We start from the raw sequence: 23,311 nt of genomic DNA on the forward strand, positions 1-23,311 counted from the left end.
GGGAGGGAGGGGGAGGGGGAGGGGGAGTGCAGAGGAGAGAAGAGAAGAAAGAGAGGAGAGGAGAGGAGAGGAGAGAAGAAGTAACGCAGAGAGAACAATCTAGGTAGCACATGAGTTCTTTTATTAGCAGCACACACTTGGTGATGGCAGATGTTGACTTAAGTTGCTAGATCCCTGAGAACAGGCCAGTAAAATTGCCTGTATATTAACCCAGGATTATTGGTCCTGGGTTTGAAAACTAACACCCCAGTCTTTTGTTGATAATAAATGAACAAGGGGTGATGATATGTAGTAATCTAGGACTACTTCCTACTGATATTGGGACATCATTACTGGGTGCTCAAAAAGCTAGAATGTTGGCCAAGTCCAAGAAGAACAAGTTGTTTCACCTGCTTCCTAGGCTCTATAGACTATCTGAGGCTAGGAAATTACAGTTCCAGTTGAAACTTTCAGTTGAATCCAGTCTCTAGTTACTTTGAAGCTGACCTGGATGCAGAATTTGAGGAAATACTTGGAACTGGCAGGATGCTGGAACAGAATGTGTATGTATATGTATATGTATATGTATATGTATATGTATATGTATATGTATATGTATATGTATATGTATATGTGTGTGTTTCTGTCTGTTATATATGTGTGTGTGTGTATGTGTGTATGTATATGTACACACAAACACACACAGAAGATAAAGTCAAGGAGTTTAGAGAGGAATTTTTCCCCTTAGGTGTGGGAAAACTTCCCATGTTTTAGAAACGGTAGTATTACCATTGTTTGTAATCTGTACTGAAACCCACATAACAGAGAAGTCAATAGACTCACATCTTTGTTTCACAGTAGAAGCTTGGGAAACAGTTTTATGTTAAAAGCATGAATACTCTTTCAGGCAAGCTCAGGGAAGACAGAAGCCTTTTGCAGAGCAGAAGAAGCAAAAGCTCATTTGATCTTAATTTTCAGTATGACTACAAATCATGAATGAGGGCCTTCTTCTTTCTATCTAAAAAACCTGGATGTATACAAATCTAGCACAATGAGATTCAGTTTTAAATCTATACTTAGAAGACCACCAAAGGCAATTTAAGATCTTGAGCTTATGGTTATGGTAATAGTGGATCATAAAGTAGAGGAACTTACCAGGGTTAGACTAATAACTTATTAGAACTCCATTGATTAATATTAAAACTCTGAACTTTAAAGTCTCCTCAGAGGCCTTCAAGAGTCTGACATATTCAGAGGCAGATGCTCACAACTAGCCATTGAATTGATCATGAGGTTCTCAATGGAGGAGTTAGAGTGAGGACTGAAGGAGCTGAAAGGGTTTGTGGCCTCATGAGGAGAGCAACAATACCAACCAACCACAGCTCCCAGGGTCCTAACCACCAGCCTGGGAGCACTTATGGAGGGATCCAGGGCTTCAGTTGAATATGTAAGAGTGGAAGGCTCTGCTGGGCACAGGTGGAAGATGAGATCCTTGACCTCATGAAGGCTGGATGCCCCAGGGGGTGGGAATTTTGAGGGTGGGGAAGTGGGAGTGGGGGGGTAGATGGGGGTTACATCCACGGAGAAGAAGGAGGAGGGATAAGAGGATGGGGGGTTACCGGGTGGGTGGGGGATGGGGTAAGGGGACAACATATGAAATGTAAATAAAATATCCAATTAAAAAAAAGGAATGAATGTGGTACGCACTAGGAGTGCAATTCATTAGTAGGTTCCTTCTCAGCATGTTCAAGGCTCTAGCTTCAATCCTCAACACTGTCATCATCATAAACAAAAAACATAAGAATCAAAAAGGATCCTGTCCTACAATCCAGTGAATGAGAAAGGTCCCTGTTCATCCACGTCAATCCCTAGGGCTACACTATTGAAGATGAATGGTACTCACTATGTACTTGGAAAGATCAATATTTTATAAGAAATAACAAACCGTATCATGGATTCTAGTTTGTTTGTTTTGTCAAAAGACACAGTCAATCTCAGCTGGCTGGCCTCAATTACATAATGTCTCTCACTAGCAGGTTCACACCACCACACCTGGCTTACATGGATCTTTAAAAAAAATAGATATAAGTTATAGAAATCACTTTTTCTAAAGTAAAGAGAAGATCTGGATTAGAAAGCTACTCAAGTTGGGAGCATCCCCCTGGATACCTTCTTACTCAGTCACAAAGTACTGGTGAACTACTAAATCTAATTGTCCCATAACTTTCATAATGTAAGGACTTTGTTATTTCTGTTTGTTTTCAATGAAAAATTTGCCTTGTGTCTTTAACTTCTGTGTAATAGACAACATTAGAAAATGAGAAATGCTGAGACTAACTTCAAAAAAATCTTAATACAACAGTAGCATACTACAGAAAAGAAATCTGAAGCATTTTTTTACTTCTTGTATATACCTTAAGTCATTTTATTTTATTATCTATTTAAGCTTTCACACCATCCAACCTTTATAACTTGCATTTATCAACCTTAAAATATCTTCTAAAACCCTAAAACACTTTTTTTAGATTCTCATAACATAAGCTTTTGTATCCTCAGATCTTACATAAACTTTACGTTTTTCCTATCCAATTATTCACCTTGAGACACAGGTGATTGATTACTGGGATCAGTCACTACAAATCAAGTTTCTTTAGATAAGGAAATAATAAAATGTTTAAATGAAACCTTAGTTTCCTGAGTCTGGTAACAAAGCAGACTGTGTCTAGACCTAGTAGATCAGCATTAAGAGAGTGAGGCCTGTGCCCTGATTTTTATACATAAAGAAGACTGAGAAACCTTGGTTTCTGCTGTTAAACTGAATCTTTTTCAACTCTAGTCTTCAAACACATCAGAGACCTGAGATGGATAAATTTCACCCGAGTAAGCAGAAATTGCAGACCAAGCAGGTTCCAATTCTGTTAAAAATGACAGAGACTTATTGGCTACCTGGATCATCACCCAAGGTTCCTCTGTGGTCAGTGAGGCACCTATCTTCAGCTGCCAGGCCCAGAAGATTTGACAGACTTTACTGTGAAGTAGAAATTTTCTCAGGATTGTCTTAGCTTTGTCTAGGTAAAGTGGGACAATTAATATCCCAGTGTCTTGCCTGTCCACAGTTTGGACAGAATGCTGTCAGCCGTTGGGGTAAAGGTAAGTTTATAGCCCAATATCCAGATTTGTCACATTTAAAGCAAGTTGCAGGTGGAGTTTCTTCTGCACCCATCTTCTTTGGAGGAGATTAGGGGTGCTTTCAGGAGCTAGCAAGTCTATCACACACACACACACACACACACACACACACACACACACACAAACTTATTATATTAAACATTTTAAGTGTCATATTCTTCATATCTCTGAAGTGTTTATGAATTACCTATCTATCTAAGGTATATCTCTATAGACAAACTTTTCTTGTTTCTATTTACCTGTCCTAGATATAACCTTGAAAGTGTATACAGGAGGCTAAATAAGACTTATTTCTATAATTAATTACATTGGTATTTATCATGACTACAAATATAGTCATTCTGAACACATTAAAAATTTTGATCACTTATAAGGTGACTATTAACTTGCATCTCTTAATTATCATTAACAGTTAGTAGCTTATATACGATTAGGACTTTGTAGCTAAATCCCTGTTTAGTTGGATAAATAACAATTTGTTAATTGAAGCACTTTTAGTATCAAAATAACACCTTTAATCATAGATAAGGCCCATTGGAGACTGGCAACTTTACTGATCCTGAAAATAAGCACAATAGAGAAACAAAAACAGCCATTCTATGGGAAAAATTCATTTCAAATTGTCAAGGCTGTCTGGGAGAAAGGGGGCTTATGAGGTGGAGCTGAGCCTGTGAGCAGGTACTGAGAGATCCTAGCCAGCACTGACCCTGACATGCTAATAGGCACCACAGTCATATGTTAGTGAAATGGCCACAGTTTCTCTTACTAGAGATAAGGAAAATGACTCCCATTTTAGCAAGCAGGAACTTTCTTCAAGTTCCTGAGGGAGTGAAACATTTGTCTAAATATCTGGTCTTGGGCAAAAAACCTTTCATGAGGAACCAGACACACCATTATAGAATATTGCAGTTTTTTGTATGTTTATATTATCCAAATAGTTAAGGCTTAAAAGACAAAGAAGCTAGACAAACATTATTGTGAACCTCATTAGACCTTAGGAGTTTATAGATCTTGATTATTAAATATACCTTATTCATCAAACATATGTTGCCACTTATTTCCTAGCAGGTTTGTGTTGAGCAGTTAGCAAGGACATTTGTAAGACTCAAAGTAAGCCTTAGCTACCTGGAGACCCCCCAAATGAGACTGGTGAACTGAGCTTGATGCAAAGGCAAGAGGTTTATCATTCCTGTACCCAGAGGAGAGGGGATTCCTTCTCTTTCTTTCATGAGCTTTTTATACAATTTTGAGGGCAGATTAGCAACAGCAACTAGGCACGTAATGATTGGTGGTCCTGGTGACCTTTACATTAATTGGATGGGCAGGGAGGACTGAGGGACCTTTCCTAAGGCCAGGTAGAAAGTTCCAAGTCAGGGCTCTCTCACTTTATAACCTTTGAAAAAATGTACGTAAATGGCTGTAATCTTTAGTCTGATAATATTCTGAAAGGCTTGATATTTATCAAACTATGAAAGAGATGAACAAGATACTCATTTCTCTAAATGCTGAATTAAAAAGCATTGCTTTAAATCTGAAATAGACTCAACCCTGTGGCATTTTTGGATTTCTATTTGTGGTTTAAATATATATGGAACATAAAATGACTCCCTAGGCAAAGTGATGACAGCAATATTCCCTTGGTATTGTCTTACTGTGGCATTCAAAACATTCTGTATCATGCTGACTAGAAAATGCAGTTTAGATTAGATACAGAGAGACAGACAGACAGACAGACAGACATGTATCCTGCCATTTGGCCTAATCTCTATGCTGCAAAGATAATAAAGTGCATGCTTACTTACAGACAGACTAATCGACTCTTCAAAGGTAGTTCTCCCATGTCACATCTGTCTCTTAATGAGCCCTAAAAATAGCATCTCTTGAGGCAGGTGACTGTTCTCTTCCATTCTTCCCAGAGGACAGATTTACATAAGCTACCATAGCAACCACAGCTAACTACTTTCTCTGACTTTTTTTTTTTTTGATTAACAGTACTGAAGTTCTGTATTTTCTGAAAATCAAAACAACTCAGCAAGAAGTTGCACTCAGTAAAATACTTGATACTTAGTAATTCCTGTACACTTTAGTAAACAGTATAAACAAACACATTGTATACACACATATATGTATGTATATGACTGTTACACAACATAGAATATCATAAATGTAATTCACATAGATAACTCTCTTGAATTTTTCTTTTAAACGCATTATTGTATTATCTTTTTTCTTTATTTCAAAATTCTTGAAAGGCCTTTTAAGATAAAGCTGCATATTGTCTCCCATATAATATAAAATTTTACAGAATTACTTTTACCAGTAATTTATACCCAGTAACTTCAACCCCCAAGTCAGTGAAAATGGTCCTTTCCAGCGCTAATTAGGTTCATATGAAAGGTTGATGTAGTCATTTCTGCTTATAATCTCAGGCTTTGGAGGTAGAATGCATAGTCTGAGTATCAAAAGTATGTAGATAGACTAACCGTGATAGGATTAGCCTTGTCTTTAAAGATATGCTTTTTGACTTCCATTTTCTCGCTAGCCAGGCAGGTAATTTGAACGTTTGATGCCACAAAGTTCCCAGCTGGCACGAACCTGAGTAGGCAACCTTGGCAGATCCTGAGCCTGACCATAGAGATGTTGGAGCAGCGAACACCATTTGGAGGGGCCGCCCAGTGGCCTGGAATTTCTCTGACTTTTTAAACTTAGTGTGATTTTCTTTGCAAAAAACTTGCTTTGGAAGAACTTGGCTTTGTTCAGACTCAAATTTAATTCTAAATAAACAATAGATTCTGTCACTTCTCCATTTTGCTTGTGTGTCTGTAACCATTCCTAAAAGACGAAGGTATAACCTGCATGTTAGAACCTTTGATACTAAAGCATGTAATTCTAACAGATCACCATTTTTGTCACTAACAAAAAATAGGTAATTCTAGACATCAAACTTAGTTTTATAGAAAGCTTTTAGCAATAAATCATCACAAAAATGTAACAGTATAGCCACTTGATCTAGCTTCAATTATCAATTATACAATGCCTTACAAGAGTGGTAAATACTAATTTGAGACCATTTTTGGTGTTTTTTTTATTTCCAAAATTTCACTTTATTCGTCTATGAAGAAGGACTACCAGCTCAAGACAATTGAGGTTATAGAGTCTTGTTGTTTTGTTTTGTTTTGTTTGTAATCTATGCCATGTGTCTTATTCAAATGTGGTTTGTTTCTAGAGTAAAAGGATTTTGGTCAAGGCAAATTACTAAGAACACAGCCTCTAAATTTGGTGGTGGTTAATATTTTAAGTAGGATAAATTCCACCCAAAACATCCTTAATGTTTAACTAGGAAAGCACTCTCACACTATATTCCATCAAAATCACATATCCATGCCTCTTTTTAAAAGGTTGTTTAAGCATTTTCAAACTTCTACTAATAAAATTGTCCTTCTTTTCTTTCTCCAAATATTACAATTAAGAACCCCACATCCTTTCAGCTCCCAGTGACCACACAAAACGGTCTTGGGTGTGTTGTGGATAGCCCTGGTCTTGAAATTTGATGCTGATTTTATTTTCCTGGGAGGGGCTGCAGATGAGGAGACTTGTGAACCTTCTGCCCACCTTAATTTGTAGAATAAAGGCTAGAGCCAATGATTGGGCATTAGAAGGGGAGGTGGGTTGAAGAATTTTGGGGAGAGGGAGGAGTAGGACAATGAGGGGGAAGGTGGAAGGACAATGGAAGAGAAGCATGTGGCCTGGAAAAACTGTAAGTTATAAGGGATCTCATGGATGGTGAAGAGAGTAGTATAGTGGTAATTCTGCCTAATCTAGGCGTGCAGTTTGTACTTATAATATTTGAGTTGTGGTTTTATTGATCGGGCCTTCTTGGGTTGGAGATTTACTGCAATTTGGGTGTTTAAAAAAAAAGAGTTGTAATTTTGACATACTAAGAAAAACAAGATATTGCCGGGCAGTAGTGGCACACGCCTTTAACCCCAGCACTTGGGAGGCAGAGGCAGGTGGATTTCTGAGTTCAAGGCCACCCTGATTTACAGAGTGAGTTCCAGGACAGCCAGAGCTACACAGAGAAACCCTATCTCAAAAAAACAAAAAAAAAAAAAAAAGAAAAGAAAAGAAAAGAAAAACAAGATGTGATCCATATTCTTCCAATCTTTTTTTTTCTCTTCATGTTTCTTAATAAATCACAGTTTTGTAAATTCTGGAGCTTTATTCTTAAACTACAGCACAAAGACAGAGTTTGTGTTTCTCTGGTCACCTGCTGGCATTGGTGCCATGTTGAGTTACTTTAGCAAAGCTTGGGGATTCACACAAGGATCATAAACAGAGTGTCTTGAGCCTGTAATGCTCTCTGGCCCTGTACATCTTTCCCTCAGTTTTTACATCTTTTCTCTATATTCTTATAAATAAAATGCCTTGGTTTTGTTCCTACATTTTTTATTCATTCTGTAAAGGGGTTATGGTTAAAAGAAAAAAACTGAAAGGACTGCCCCAAGCCATCATGTGTTGTTCAACTGGCATGGCTCTAATCTGTAACCTTGTAATGACATCTCAACTGTCAGGAGCCATAATGGGACAAGCTAATAACTAGCAGGTGGTCATCCTGAAATGGCCTGCCTTGGATTATTATATAATCTGCTACAGGTGCGTTTTTATTTAGCAAGGCTGTAAGGGATTCATTTTAGGAAAGATTCCTACTATTAATATGTATTTCCTATTATTAATAAACAGATATAACAATCACTAAGCAATAGCACACCCCTTTAGAGCAGATCTCTGCAGATCCATGAAGATGTACTGTCTTGTAGTGATGCTATATAGACAAATAGATGACTTAAGTCTTAATGGTGATCCTATAAGGATTCCTAAAATTATATCAATGATTATTAAGCTCTTTTATAACAGGACTGCTATTATCCCTTTTCTGATAGTCAAAACTGCGATGAGAACTCTGCCAGTCTTCCAACACTCTCCTACTCAGAGCACATTCCAAGAGGTTGTAAAACAATTAACCAAAGGTCATTAAAAGGGAACTAATGATTTATTATTGGTGCTAGGACAGAAGATAAAATATTGCCTGGGTTTATCTATACAAAACTTCACTAATAACTTATAGTTTTAAACCTTTGGTGAACCTGTGGAGCTAGATAGGTGATGGATGTTTAGCCAGATAATTACTCCTAATGGATATGCATGTAAACATTCTCTGTTGTAAACTTCTATTTCAATTTGTGGTTTGATTTTTGGTGTGAACTTGTGATGAACTTTGTAATATGTGATCATATATTCTGAAAAATGTATAAGTACTGAAGACAAAGATAAAGAAAGGGTCGTTCCTTCCTTTCCATCCCCGCCCCCCTTAAAATAATTTTTTCCCTTAGAAGAATTTTTCCCTTTTTGGGGAAGATTTTTTTCCTTTTCCCCACTTAGGATCTTTCCACTTTTCCCCTTAGATAGCTTTCATAGGAAACTTTTTAAATTCTATAATCAATTCTCTAAGTGTCTTTTCTTCCTGCAACTTCAAACTCACAGGCATAAGTTAGAGCCCAGCAGTTCCTGCTGAGATAGTACAAAGACTATTTACTTTATACTTTGCTGTTTTTAGGATGAAGTGATAAGTGCCAGAAACTCCAGTTTCTGGCCTCAGAAGATCACAGAAAGCAGACCAGCTATAGTAGCATATTAATTTAGACTTAGACAAGTAAACTTTTATTATACAGCAACCCTAAGTATCTCGTAAGACAAAGTCTTATCCCTTAATCTTGTAAGACAAAGTCTTACCCTTTGTCTTACCCACTGCTCATGCTCTTCCCCTCTACTGCCTCAAGATGAACTGACAAGAAGAAAGAAGATCATTCCCTCCAGTGCTGGGTCTGGCCCCAAGTAGAAAACAATGAATTAAAATTACAGAGTTATATCTATAGCAGGTGGCTGTTTGTAATTCTTCTGAATATGGAGTGGGAGCAGGTTTAACGGATAGTTGAAGCCCTAGACTGATAGCTATATGATATCCTGAAACTTTAGAGAAAATTTGAGAATGGAGATGATGCCATATTATCTGTGGTCAATGAGAATAAATATGAATGTCACTTGGTAAAAAAGCCTTTGAGAAATGCCACTCTTTCAGGAGAATAAGATTTTAAGATATAGTTACTATTACTGGCCCACTTGGAGGATTCTCCATAGAAGTAGTTGCTAGCAAAGAGGCCAGGTCTGGGCCCTGGTGACCATCTGCAGCACTGTCTGAAGTATAGCCTGGGATAGATCATGGCCTGAAATGGAGGAACAGCCTCAAGTAGTCTCTACAAACCTAAGGTTTGCTCTTTGTTTTTTTACTGGGCTCTATGTGAACCTCTTCAGTGGGTTGTCTGTTGCAGACTTGGGAGACCACCTGCAATAAAAATTTTCCCACTGTTTTTGTTTTGCTGGAGAATTATTAGTAATAACTGATTTTAAAAAATAAAAGTAGATCATATATTAGCACATTTTAATTACTGAGCCTACTGCTTTCTTTATGGAATTATTTTAAATCTGAATTAATTTACATGAAGGCTAATTCTAAAATCAATTTTATTCTTGAGTGTGTTTTTCCTATTTTTAAGGTTTGAGCTTTAAACTTTTACATATTTATTTACAAAGACGTTCATCTTATTAACTGTGGCTGCATATATAGCTGTATTGGTTGCTTTTCTCATAGCTCATATTTTCTCATATTTTTCAAGTAAAATACTTGAAAGAAGCCACTGAGTTTTTTTTTTTTAAATAGTTTGAGAGGATATAGTACAACATGACTGGGGAAGGTGCTGAGGAAGAGACAGGTATAGGGCAACTGGTAACATTGCATTGGCAGTGAGGGAAGAGAGAGCCCAGGTGCTCTCTCACCTCATCTTAAGGCTCTGTTTCAGCCAGCTAGGGATCATGTTCAGGTTTTAGAACTTCCCTAAAGAACTCTACAAGCCAAGGAATAGCTGCTTGAACACATCAGCCTGTGAGGGGCACTCGTCACATACCACGTTGTCCTTTTCTCCCCACACCCCCTTCTTCTACTCCTCTGCCTTTGCATGTTCTGTTATCATAACATAAATTCTAAGATCGAATGTAATCTAAATCTCCTGGCACCTCATTCTTACTTTTTAAAAAATCTCATCTAAGTCAGTGACTGCCACAGGGACCTACTTATAAAAAGTGTACTATTTTTATAAATCACAATATAAGGATGAAGGAGGCTGCAATACAAAAATTTTATACTAAGAATTTCATTCCACAAATAATCAGCAAACAGTAAAAACATAACCAAGGCGTTATAATTAACTTCTTTTTTAAGTTTCTGAAGAAGCAATTCTTTTTATTCGTTCACATTTTAAAATTTGTTTATGGTGAACTTGGATCACTTATATACACACATACAGACACATTCGTCCCCCTTATCATAGTGAAACTATTCTTGAAGATCTGCATATACTTTTGTGTGTGTGTGGGGGGGTGCAGTTTCATTTTTGCTGCTTGCATTAGCATGACAACCTATCACTTAAGAAATTGTCACATACACCACCAGAGTAACTGTTAACTGTCCATAGTTCTCTCATCCATCATAGTAATGGACCAATTTATATGATTCTAAATAGGTTTTTACACAGAGGGTGTCAGAGCTCAGCAATCCAGTCTTTTATTTAAAGCACGATTTCCCATCTATTAGTATAGAGTTCCGGTGTACAAGTGCGTTCACTGGACTTAGTAGCAATCTTAAAGCATGTGACAAAACTCAGGCTTGCAGTGCATGTCGGACCCTACCTCCCCTCAAGCACTAAGCTCGCCGGACAAGGCTATGCGTGCATTCCGGGAAGAGTCCCATAACACACTTGCGCCGTCATAGGAAGAACCCCGCATGCTCGCCGGACAAGGTTATGCGTGCATTCCGGGAAGAGTCCCATAACACACTTGCGCCAGCACAGGAAGAACCCCGCACAGGTTCCCACGCTCTTCAGATCCCTTACTCAGCGAAAACTCCGTGAAACTCGAGTGCGCGTGCGCACCGCTCGGGCGCATGCGTCGCTTCTCGCGCATGCTCACAGGCTACCACCGCTGAGCTACCGGGATCCTGAAGGAGGCCTGCCTACCCCGCCCCGCCCCGCCCCGCCCTCCCCGCCGGGTCCTGGTGGGTGCTGTTCTGCGTCCCAGGTCTTCCTCAATTTCCTTTCCAGGGAGGCGGTCGCCTGGCGCGGGCCATTCTATGTCTCTGCGCGCGCTCATGGCGGGATTCACGCTGCGCTCCATGGCGAATGCAGCAGAGCGGAGGAGCTGGGCGGCCCTCCGGCTGTTCGCTGCCGGTGAGGAGCACGCGAGGCGGTGGGGAACGGGTGGGAGGTTGACCCGGAATGTTGCGGGGCCGGGTGGGGGCCGCGCCACAGGGTACTTAGGATTTCTACTCTGCTTCCTCGGTGGGTCAGGCTTCCTCAGCGGGACTCTGCGTGATCCACTACCCGATGCCGAGAGGGCACTGCTACCAAGAAGGTTCCTTGACTCCATTGATGGAAGGACAAGGATTTTTGAGCCCCAACTTGGCATAGGTTCTGAGTCTTGTTACAGTGGAAGGCATTTCTTGACCAACGAAGAGAGGGATGGTGCCCAAGGGCACATCCTGGTAAGACGTCCAAGACTGTGGTTTGAAGAGACCAAGCATCTTTAAAACTCTCAGCCATCTACTCTCAGCACAGAGTATTTGGGTTCTCTGTGGTTCACCCCTGACTTAGCCACCAATTTAGAACCTTCTGTGAGCCAGGGACTGCCCTGCTATCAGAACAGTGTTTCCTTTTTCTACCTATTTTGGGGAATTGCGTTTGGAGTTTGTATCGAGGGTATACATGCCACGAGAGAAAAAGAAAGTTATTTTTATGTCTAGGCCAGCAAATTAGTGAAAAGGAAAAATTAAAGCCAGTGGAAATATGTAGAAATATGTATTATGTGTATTCACCTACACAATGCTTGTCTTTTGCAACATGATTGCATGCAGAGTAAATTTTTAATGAGTGGATGAACTACTTTTGCTTTTTGTCACTTAAACCTTATAATGGATCATTGGAGAATTTTTTGATAGTAAAAAAGTTCAAACATTGTATAGACAATTTAGACTTAAGGTAAAAATCAAAGTAATAAATCATCTATTTTCTATATTTTGTCCTTTCCAGTTATCTTACTTGATCTGGCTGTCTGTAAAGGATTTGTAGAAGATCTAAATGAATCGTGAGTATACATATACGTGTAAAATACTAATAAATCCTATTTAACTTTGTCTAACTCGGATGCCATCTAAATATCCACACATGAATCTAAACTTTTAATAATAGACGCAGTGGTGACTGATATTAACATTGCCAGTTTTGTTTCAGGAGTTGATTAACGTGCCTCCATTTACATGCAAAATGGAGGAGTGCTCCAGAGAGTTTTGCTAATAGTTCTAAGATGAAAAACCAGCAAATGTTTCCCTATGGTTTCTTTCTTCTGGTTTAATAATACAGAGTTAGTGCTAGGATTCAGTGTTGAATCTGTAATATAGCAGGTTTATTCATAAGGCCTTGCTCACAATAGGTGGGTAGTCAAACTTCATTGCAAAACTCAAGGTCAATCTTTTTGCCTTGACTGTAGCTGATAGCAATGTCTTCCCTGGTAGGCCACATGGGTTCCTTTCCCACACCAGATTTGGTATACAGACAGTCTCTGGAGGAACGTGTTGTCAAGGACTCAGGCTTCCCATGCCAACCAAGCTCATGTATACCAGCACTTCTAGCGTACTTGTTAGTTTCTTTATTGGAGACTTAATCTTTTTCATGTACTTTACTACTAAATATTCTTATTGGAATCTTTTTTAGTCACTTTCCCACTTAGGCAGAGAGGCAGAAATCTTCTGTGCTCCTCATCAGTGAGATGGATTTCCCTGTCCACTACATCTGCTTGATGCTTGTATGGTACTATTTCATGACAGAACAAAAAAAAGTACCTACCAAGGAGCCACCATCCTTTTTATCTCATCTTTCATTGTTAACTGTAAATAAATCAGGATAAATCAGGACTTGTTACTTCCAGTTTTCCTTGTGTGTGTGTGTGTTTCTAGTTTGTAATGTGTGTGAGCACAGTCTTTGCATGCTTGTTCAGAGGATGGATGGTTACTCTGGTAGTCCTCCCCTTCTTTGTTATATCTTCAAGACAGAGTCTTTCACTTAACCTGAGGCTTGTCAATATCTAACAAACCCCAGCACTCTTCCTCATTCTATTCCTGTAACGCTGAGATTGAAGGTATAATGTTAGCTTTTTTTTTTTTTTAACTGAACAATTTCTTCAGACAATTTCAGCTTGTTTCTTGTGCTCATCAGTCACCTTGGCTCCCAACTGTGTGGTAGAATTGCTGTTGTAAAAGCATAATCAATTCAGTACAGGTACTCTTCTGGATTACCAAGAAGAATGAACATCCCATGGGCTCTAGTCATTGTGATGGGCATTGAGGTTGTGTTTGAAGATTGTTTATAGAAAGTATGTGTTTGAGGAAAACTCTTTGATAACAAGTAGCTTTATTTAACTCAATGATTGGGTTTGTCACTATTAGCCACTTTTTCATACTGTTCTTATAAGGGTAACTCTGCCTGAGGGGAGAGAAGTTTCAGTTTTGGTAATCATTTTGCTCCCTACATGATGCTCACCTGAAAGGCTCTTCTATTGGGAAATATTAGTAGAGTATCTTGCTTGTTGGCCGAATGTGGAAACTGAAATACATCTTGTGACAGTGCCAGCTGATGTTGCCACTCAGATCCAGAAGACAGTGTCCAAGGAAAAAGGTCTCATTTGTTGCATCCCAATGAAGGCTAAATATACTGTACAGAGAGATTTCTGAAGCACAAAGTCAAGCTGTTCTCACCAGATGAAACATGTTGGACCCCTTGTGTTGTCTGTAATATTCATCTAGACCTGAATCCCTGTCTCTTAAGAGTGCTTTGTCATTCCATGCTTTGTGCTGACTTACTCCTACTCTTTCTGGGGCCTGATTGGCAGATTTGCTTCCTGTTCAGGTTTTCTAAGAGCATTGCATCTGATGGTGGCCCTGGAGTTTTGAATTAACTAGCCGAAGGCATTTTGTGAGTTCAGTATAGCCTAGAATGAATCTTAGACATGTGATCCCAGTGTAGCAATTCTGGGTTTGTTGCTTTTCACAAATGTTTTATGAGAACTGCATTCTTTACCAGGAAATGATGGGACTCCTTATAAAATCCAAGTTCTTAATATAAAGAAGGAGCCAATCTTATACGCAGTCTTTTCTGGGCTTCACCTAGCCCTCTACATTAAATTTTCTGTACAGGTTAAAAATGAATAGAGGAGTAAAGAGCTGAGACATACACTATCATCCCTCAAGACTCATGGATATTAGTTCTAGGATTTTCTGTAGATGACAAAGTCTGGATGCTTGAGTACTTATTTGCATGTATTTCATACACACCTTCCTTTGTATTTTAACTCATCCCTAGAGTTCATGGAACACCTAGCAAATTATAATGTGAGTAGTTTTGTTGTATTGTTACTGGAATAATGACAACAAGTGAAAACTAATACTTGTTCAGTATAGGGAAGCCTCTTGCTCAGAGTGGAATACCAGATAAAGGAAGCAGACTACATTTGTGGTTTTCCCCCCAAATTCTCCTTTTTATTGGAGTTTTTTTCAATTCTTTGGTCATTTTTCAATTTTAATTCTTAAAATATTAACTGGATAGGATAAGATTTAGCAGTCACTGAGTAAAAATTTTACATAAAATTTTTATTTAGTGAACTTGTTCTGTATTGGTAAGTTCAGTATTAAGTAAGTTGTACATTTATAAATTATACTAGTCGCAATAAGAACTATTGGAAGGAACATTGTTTTTGAACATAAGTATAAAATCAGATTTTTTTTTTTTAGATTTAAAGATAATCGAAAAGATGACATTTGGCTTGTTGATGTGAGTATGTAAATTTAAGTATAATTTTTGGTCTCTTTTATGCAAAGAGAACATTCATTTTTTCAAATATTGCTGCATTTATTTCCTCTCATATGTATATGGCTGTGGTGTGTGTGCATGTATGCATGCATATTTGCAAGTGTGTATTCACTTGTATGTGTGTGAGTGTACATAGTGTGTGTCTGTGCCTGTGAAGGCCAGTGGTTAACATTGTGTTTTCTTCAGTTACTCAACACCTTGTATAGCATGAGACAGGCTCTTTCACTGATGGATCTCAAGATTTTTCTCTATTATGGTTTGGTGTCTTGCTCTGGGGATTCTCTTTCTCCTGTGGACTAAGATATGTAATCTAAGTAGCATGTATGTACTCAACTGGGTTGTGCTTTAGTGATCCAAATTCTGGTCCTTATGGCAAGCTCTTTACCAGTCATTTTCCTACCCCTGTTTAGATTTTTGTATTTAAATACCCAGAGAATTTTCAAGATCCTGAGAAATTTATTTTTGATGAAATGCTAAAAGTAAGGTTATTCTGTGAGAAACTGGGACCCGTTACCCTTCCACAAAGCCCCCATCCCACATCCTCCTTCCCTCCCTCCCCTTTGCCTTTTTGAGGGTGCTCCCCCACCCACCCGCCCTCTCCCGCCCCAGCCCTCCATCATCCTCCACCCCCCTCCCCACACTGGGGCATTAAACCTCTACAGGACCAAGGGTTTCCCCTCCCATTGATGTCAGACAAGGCCACCCTCTGCTACATTATGTATCTGGAGCCATGGATCCCTCCTTGTACACTCCTTGGTTGATGGTATAGTCTCTGGGAGCACTAGATGGTCCAGCCAACTGATATTCTTCCTATGGGGTTGCAAGCCCCCTCTGCTCCTCCAGTCCTTCTGCCAGCTCCCCGACCTGGGTCCCTGAGCTCAGCCTGGTAGTTGTACTAAGAACAGATGTCTTCCATGAACACAGGTTGCATGTTGTATAGTGCATGCATGTTTACTTAGTGGTCTTATATAAATATGGACACATTTGCACAGAATTAAAGACTTTGAATCAATGTTTCTATTCTAAATAGGTATGTTAATATCAATAGTCAATTAAAATGAAGTAAAAAATATTAGTTTTGAGGTATTTACCTAGATTCATGTATTTTATTTTGTTATATTGCTGCTCAAAACTATCTTGTCTGAAACAGATTAATATTAGGTTGCTTAAATAAATTCTTTAAATTTATGGTTGATCTTCATGGTGATACAGATTTTTAGTGTTTTCTTTCTTTATGTGTAGTTCTATGCACCCTGGTGTGGCCATTGTAAAAAACTGGAACCAATTTGGAATGAAGTTGGGCTTGAAATGAAAAGTATTGGTTCTCCAGTTAAAGTTGGAAAGATGGATGCTACTTCGTATTCTAGTAAGCTCGTAGTTAATAATTTTATTGTTCTAATAATGGAAATATTTTAATTATAACAATTTTCAGAGTAAGTAGAAGAGATGTTGTGTCACGTAAAGTTATCTTAATAATTTAAGATTGTATACTTTGAGTTAAATGAATTAGCCATTAAAATTTTAATATACAGTGTGAACTTAATCATAACATAGACATACAGGCCATTGTTTTCCTACTTGAGTCCAGACTGGTGATAATATATTATTCGAGGCAACTACAGATACAACATAAAGTAGGCATTTAAACGACGGATTGAGAAAAAATATAAGTGAAGATTAGGAAGATATTGAAAGTTGAAAATGAGATTAATGAATGGGTACAGAAACTGAATGAATCTGAGCCTAGTACCCAGCACCACATAACCTAAATCTGCCCTGCTCCCTGTTTTGTATACTGTTATGCAGACTATTTTCATGCTCCATTGTCAAAACTGAGTTGTGACAGAAACTATATGTCCCCATAACTAATTGTTTGCTAGGTGGTCTTAAGGGAAATGATAAAGAAAGAAATTAAGATTAGAGAAGTTTGGAGTATCCTAGCAATTTGAAGAGCATGGCTTCAGGAAGCAAGATTGGCACTGCCAGTTGCTTGTGTGTGACACTTAGAAAGCTTCTAAAGACCCTAAGCTTTGGCTTTATTGGTAAACATTTAATTGTGATATTTCTTTTACTGGCTATTTTGAAGATTGAATGATGTGACACATGTAAACTCCTTTGTGTTCAATAAGATTGGTTCCCTTGCCTTTTACTTATTAGAGTAGAATTATGTTATATGGCAATATGTATGCCTGCTCTCTTTAAAACAAAACAAAAATGGGACAGGATCTTTCTCTGTAGTTCAGGCTGCCCTGGAACATTCTCTGACATCTTCATGTCAGTCTTCTTCCTCAGTGTCCCAAGTACTAGGTTACAAGAATGAACCAACACACCCAGCTCTTTACTGTGTACTTTATTATTATTAAACCATTAAATTATTATTATTATTATTAACCAGTTATAACTATTCTACCTCAGTATAATTAGCATGTGTACCATGATGTGAACAAAATACTCTGAATTTTGTTGAATTTTGAAAATAATTCTTTTCAAAAGTTTGTATGTTAGATTATTAAGTAATTATAAGAAAATGTCATGCTTATTTTTCCCTTTGTGAGATTTTAATACTTAAAAACATTCACTAAGGGCTGGAGAGGAGGCTCAGAGGTTAAGAGCACTGAGTGCGCTCCAGAGGTCCTGAGTTCCCAACAACCACATGGTAACTCACAGCCATCTGTAATGGAATGCAATGCCCTCTTCTGGTGTGTCTGAAGACAGCTACAATGTACTCATAATTAGTTAATTAAATAAATAATTAATTTTAAAAAACATTCACTCAGGTTTATATAAATATACTTTTTTCTAGGTAAAAGGTTCATGTTACTTAGTTTTCTCAGTTTAAAAAGAACTTAGAAATATTTATTCTTTTTTTATCAAGGCATTGCTTCAGAGTTTGGAGTTCGAGGTTATCCAACAATTAAGCTGTAAGTCAAGTGTTACATGTTTAGATTTATATTTTTAATTGTCTACTCTTCTTACATTTTATTTATTCTAGTACTTTCTTTAGAGGGTGAATGTTTGGGCTCAGCCATTGTTTTTAAGCCAAGTGCATGATCAAAGACTACATCTCTATACATCTTCATATTTAAGTATGTGGTACCCAGCTAATTCAGTAAATGTGTTCTGAAAATTTACTGTATAGCATGCACTTACAAGATAAGGTATACATTCATTTATTATCAAAGGTCTCTTGAGGAACCCCAGTCTGTCTTCTGCTTTGCCACTGCAAATCACATCTAACAGATTTCATTTTTGTATAAAGAGATTAACTTCATTAAAAATAAATCAAGAGAAAAAAATGATAGATGATGAATTTAATCTGTGGGTATTGATCAAGTCTACTAGAGAAATTAAGTTGAAAAAATGTTGTGGTGATTCTAAAGAGAATCATTTTACAATGATTTTGCTGCATTTTCCTTTACTTTCATTAGCCATATTTTGGAACTGTGAGGAACTAAGCAGTTGTTTTCAAAGTGTTTTGGTTTGTTTTCTTTTGTTTTTTTTAAGTAAACTGACTTTTCCCTGATATTTTAAAACCCCAAATTTTACAATTTGAGTAAATACATTATTCTGGGGTGGGGAGGTTGTTGACATTTTTTGTGTTTTTTTTTTTAAATATTATTCTTCTATTATAGTGTGTATTAATGGTGTTTTCTCTGTGTTATTAGGAGTTCTGGTTCTGCTTATTTTTCTTTTTTATCTGTACAATGGGCTAGATATAAATTTATTCATTAACAGCTTTTGTGGAAGATAATCTGTTTTAGGAAAGCTATTTTTATGCCTCATTCATGATGCATATTGGAGGTTTTACCACCACCAAAATACTCTAGTTCCTAATCCTTTTATTTTCCACTTGATGGAGAGTAAAGTTACTCTGATTTAAGCTCTTGATTGTAAATGTACAAATTACTCACTTTTCAGAAGATATATACTGTAACTTTCCACTACAAAATAAAATGTATTCCAGTTGTGTGCATGGAGTATAGCCTTTTCATATGTATATTAAGTTGCTGTTCCTCAGAAGACAATTGCATACTTTGTTTTACACAAGTGTGCCGCTCTTAAAGCTTCCTCTTATTCAGTGTTTTATACATTTTAAGTTATACTTTAATAGAGGGGGATTGAGACTAACTATGAAGACAGTTAATTTCCAATTCTTACTTTTAATTTTTTAAGATTAAAGGGAGACTTGGCATATAATTACAGAGGACCACGGACTAAAGATGATATAATTGAGTTTGCTCACAGAGTGTCTGGGTAAGTGGATTTTAATATTTGAAAGAAAATATTTTAGTAGACCACGTTGGATGTACATATTTTAGATATTAAATGTATTGTATGTAATTACAAAAAATCTACAGTTATATAGCATATGCAGTGAAATTCTATAAAGATATATCATAATTTGTAGTATATGTTAAATTATTGTTTAAGACCATTTTATGTTTAGAATTTCTTCTCTAATGAATTGTAATACATTTTCAAGTTTTTGTTACATATACAATTTATATATATAAATTTATTTATAAATGTATGTCCTATTTATAAAGGACATCCTCAGCTCCTACCTCACCCCCCTCTCAGGAATGCTTGTAACTGTGACTAGTACCAGATCATATGAATGTACTCTTTCTTTCTCTCAAAATACCTTGTACTTAAAGGCAGCACTTGATTTCCTTTCTTTAGTATCTAGATTTCTAGTGTTACTAACTTCTGCACGTTGGGTCTATTGACAGAATAAGGATTACTTGCATACAAAACCTGCAGTTCTTTCATAAATCAGTCTGGCAACTCAAAGGGCTATAGAGTTGCAGCCTGGGCAGGTCATGTATACAACATACATATACTGGACAAAGGGATGATTCACTGGCTTTCTGTGTACTCCTTGAAGGAAACTAGTGTGCAGTAGGGTTTCCCATTACTCAGAATAATGCACAGTTTAACTTATGAACTGTTTCCTGTGGAAGTTTCTACTTAGTATTATCAGACCATAGTAGTTATGGGTAATTGGAAACATGGAAAATGAAATTAGGAAAATCAGTTAGCAACTTCATGAATCTTCATTTTTAGAATTTTTTTTTATGGTGGAATGCCATATATCTTACATTTATTCTCTAATTTCAGAGTTTTAGGAGAAGGGCAGAATATTATTGTTCTTATAGACTTGGGATTTTATCCCTAGTTTGTGGTGCTAAAAATATTTTTAAGTATTATATATTTTTTTCTAAATATTTTTTAGAATATTTTTCTAAATTAATTTTCCTTATTATCACATGCTTTTTAATGCTACCTGCAATGTATTCTAGCGATATTTGTTTAGCAAGTGACATAGCTAAAACCCAGTGAGCCATTTGCATTGAACTACAGATCTTTGACTTATTGCTGATCAGAAGGTAGATTTTTCCATTAGCAATTCCTGATGTTATTTTTTTAAACAAAATGTCTATATGTCTTGCTCAGATGTAGAGAATATCAGTGTTTATAATTATATTTGTATCTTTTTGAAGAATATTTGTCAAGATCCATTAATCTATATTGGCTTTGAAGTTCTAGGCACTTCAATAGTTTGATCAAATATATTGGTAAATAAATAGCTTGAGGTTAAAACAGGATAGGTTTGTTGTGTAAAACGATGCACAAAATGATGCCTTAAAATATTTGTGTAAATGCACAGAATTAAGAGTGATCTTTATTAGAGTTTGTGGTGCTTATAAACATAATTTCAATTGTATTTTTTCATTGTAATTGCATGGTTCTCTTCATTTTCTCTGAATAAATAAATTTTGAAATGAGTTTATTGGAAGTAAGTGAGGCTACTGGTATGCACTTGACTCTCATAGCTTCAGATAGCTTTATATTTGGCAGTTATTGAGTGCATTTTTCCTTAACCCTAGGAAGGGATTCTCCTAATGTGAAAGTGCCTTCAGAGTACAGACAGTTTCATGACTCAGTTCCAGAGTTGCATCACTTCCTGATTAATTACGAAGGAGTGAAGCAGAGGCTAGGGAAAGTGATGCAATGACCTTAAGAACCGTGTGTTTTGAAAGTGTTTGCTTTTAAAAATAGGCTCTCTTCATTTTGTAAGTTTTGTGGACTGACAGTATAAGTATGATAATCTATACTAAATTTTAAAAAAGAAAGCATTTATTCATTTCTTAACTGTTTTATAAGTAACTTTTAGTGTAATCATTTGTTTTTTAAAATAACTATAATAAATTTTCTAGCATAGTTTTCTCTTTATGGTAGTATAACTATTGTTTCCATTTTACTTTTCTGAAAATAGTAATATAAATTGAAAGGTTAGGGCTTTGACCTCATAGGATACTTAAGAAATATGTAATATTTAAACTGACACATATTATTTAAATATTAACTCTTATTAACTCCTGAGATACTATTTTATGATCTTTTTCTGTAAATATGCTTTTGAAACTGAAAGAATTTTCAGGTGAATTGTCTTGCTCTTTGCCAACGACTGTAAGCAGATGGTTATTCTGTGTCTCATTAATCAGAAACTAATATTGATGATATCTAAAAAGATGTATTTAGAGCTTGCAGATTTAATTTTGGGTACTACATAAAGTGTTACTATGTAGTACACAAACACCATAGGCTGAAATTTTAGTTGGGTGGGTTTGGTGCTATACTTAAGTACAGATAAACATTGCTAAAACATTAACTATGATCAGCTGTCATATAAATGGGAATGAATTATGGACTATTTTTAGCTGATACCCGTTTGTTTTGTTTTTACACAGGGCTCTAATTCGGCCTCTTCCAAGTCAACAAATGTTCGACCATGTACGGAAGAGGCACCGTGTATTTTTTGTTTATATTGGTGGAGAATCACCCTTGAAAGTATGAAATTACCTTTTTCTTCCACATAAACAGACATGTTGTAATTTTATTTGCTGTTAAGCTGTGATTTTACCAAAACTTTAAAACAAAATAGTTTACTTAAGTATTTTTCACAATGAAAACACTTTCTTTAATCTCTTTTACTAAATTTGCAATTATAAAATTGAAGTAAGTAAAATTTCAGTAAATATTGCTTGCCTTCGTATTTCTTACGTTACTGATCAGATTATTTTGAATTACTTTTTAACACTTTAAGTGAAAGACTAAAAACTGCAGTGCAGATGTTATCTTTTTAAAGCAAACTACTGTGCCTGTTTACTTAATGTGTGTGTGTTTGTACATACCTTCCTTACTGTCATCACTATCATCATTACTCGTCATTGCTGGTCTCTGTTAATAAACCTGAACGACTTTGTGTTATAATTCATCAGCTAGCTCTCTTTGAAGGGGAGAATAGGAGCACTTAGTTGCAATGATTGTTTGCCTTGACAACAGTATATTTGATTTGGCTATAGTTTCTTTCACTGGAAGGTGACACGGTTGGAAATTCTTCTACTGCTTATAGATAGCTTTAATTATTAAATGGGAAATAAGTTGTGATGTTTTATATTTAAGATGTCCTTTTTCTATTTGTGTTATCATAGGAGAAATACATAGATGCTGCTTCAGAGTTAATTGTATATACATACTTCTTTTCTGCCTCAGAAGATGTGGTTCCTGAGGTAATATTTAGTATTTGATTTAATGATAATAATTTATTCTTAAGAATTATGATTTGATTTTATATGTCAGATTTATTCATAATGTTGTATAAAAAGAAAACTTTTTACTATTGATGTCAGACGTTTTATCATTAATTCATGAACCAATACTTCCACAGTCATGGCACTTAGAGATTTTGGTTACATTATGGACTTTGTTTTCTCTGTGAAATAATACTAGTAAGCAGTGATATACATCAACCCCCCAAAGATGCTTTTAAGTAGTAAGTTATATGTATGCTGCAAATACAGTCTTTTCCTGGTTCCCCACATCAACAGCAAATAAATAAATATTATAAAAACAATATTCCAGAGATGCCACCAAAAAAGTAAATGGACAGTGTGAGAGTTGGGATACGTAGGGGTGGACCGCTATTCTACATTTTTTTGATCCAAAAATAAAAGAAGAAAGGAAAGTATGTCTAAGTAGAAAATATTTGAACTGAAACCTGCTTCATGCAGGTCTATGGATAGAATGTATCAGAAACAAGGAAAAGATAG

General features: G+C 36.6%; 1 protein-coding gene across 1 annotated transcript in view; it reads left to right on the forward strand.

Moving 5' to 3' along the window:
* The first annotated feature begins 11,263 nt into the window (after window positions 1-11,263).
* The window catches only part of Tmx3 (thioredoxin related transmembrane protein 3), a 28,383-nt gene continuing 16,335 nt past the window's right edge, over window positions 11,264-23,311 (forward strand). Inside the window, exons 1-8 of the mRNA XM_028768957.1 lie at window positions 11,264-11,504; window positions 12,363-12,417; window positions 15,116-15,155; window positions 16,437-16,560; window positions 18,070-18,115; window positions 19,368-19,448; window positions 21,950-22,049; window positions 22,694-22,771. Of these exons, the coding sequence (XP_028624790.1) occupies window positions 11,408-11,504; window positions 12,363-12,417; window positions 15,116-15,155; window positions 16,437-16,560; window positions 18,070-18,115; window positions 19,368-19,448; window positions 21,950-22,049; window positions 22,694-22,771 (621 nt within the window). The 5' untranslated portion in view covers window positions 11,264-11,407. The remainder of the gene's footprint in view (window positions 11,505-12,362; window positions 12,418-15,115; window positions 15,156-16,436; window positions 16,561-18,069; window positions 18,116-19,367; window positions 19,449-21,949; window positions 22,050-22,693; window positions 22,772-23,311) is intronic.

The sequence above is a fragment of the Grammomys surdaster genome, unplaced genomic scaffold, assembly GCF_004785775.1.
Source record: "Grammomys surdaster isolate TR1022 unplaced genomic scaffold, NIH_TR_1.0 189, whole genome shotgun sequence".
In the NCBI taxonomy this organism is placed as follows: domain Eukaryota; kingdom Metazoa; phylum Chordata; class Mammalia; order Rodentia; family Muridae; genus Grammomys; species Grammomys surdaster.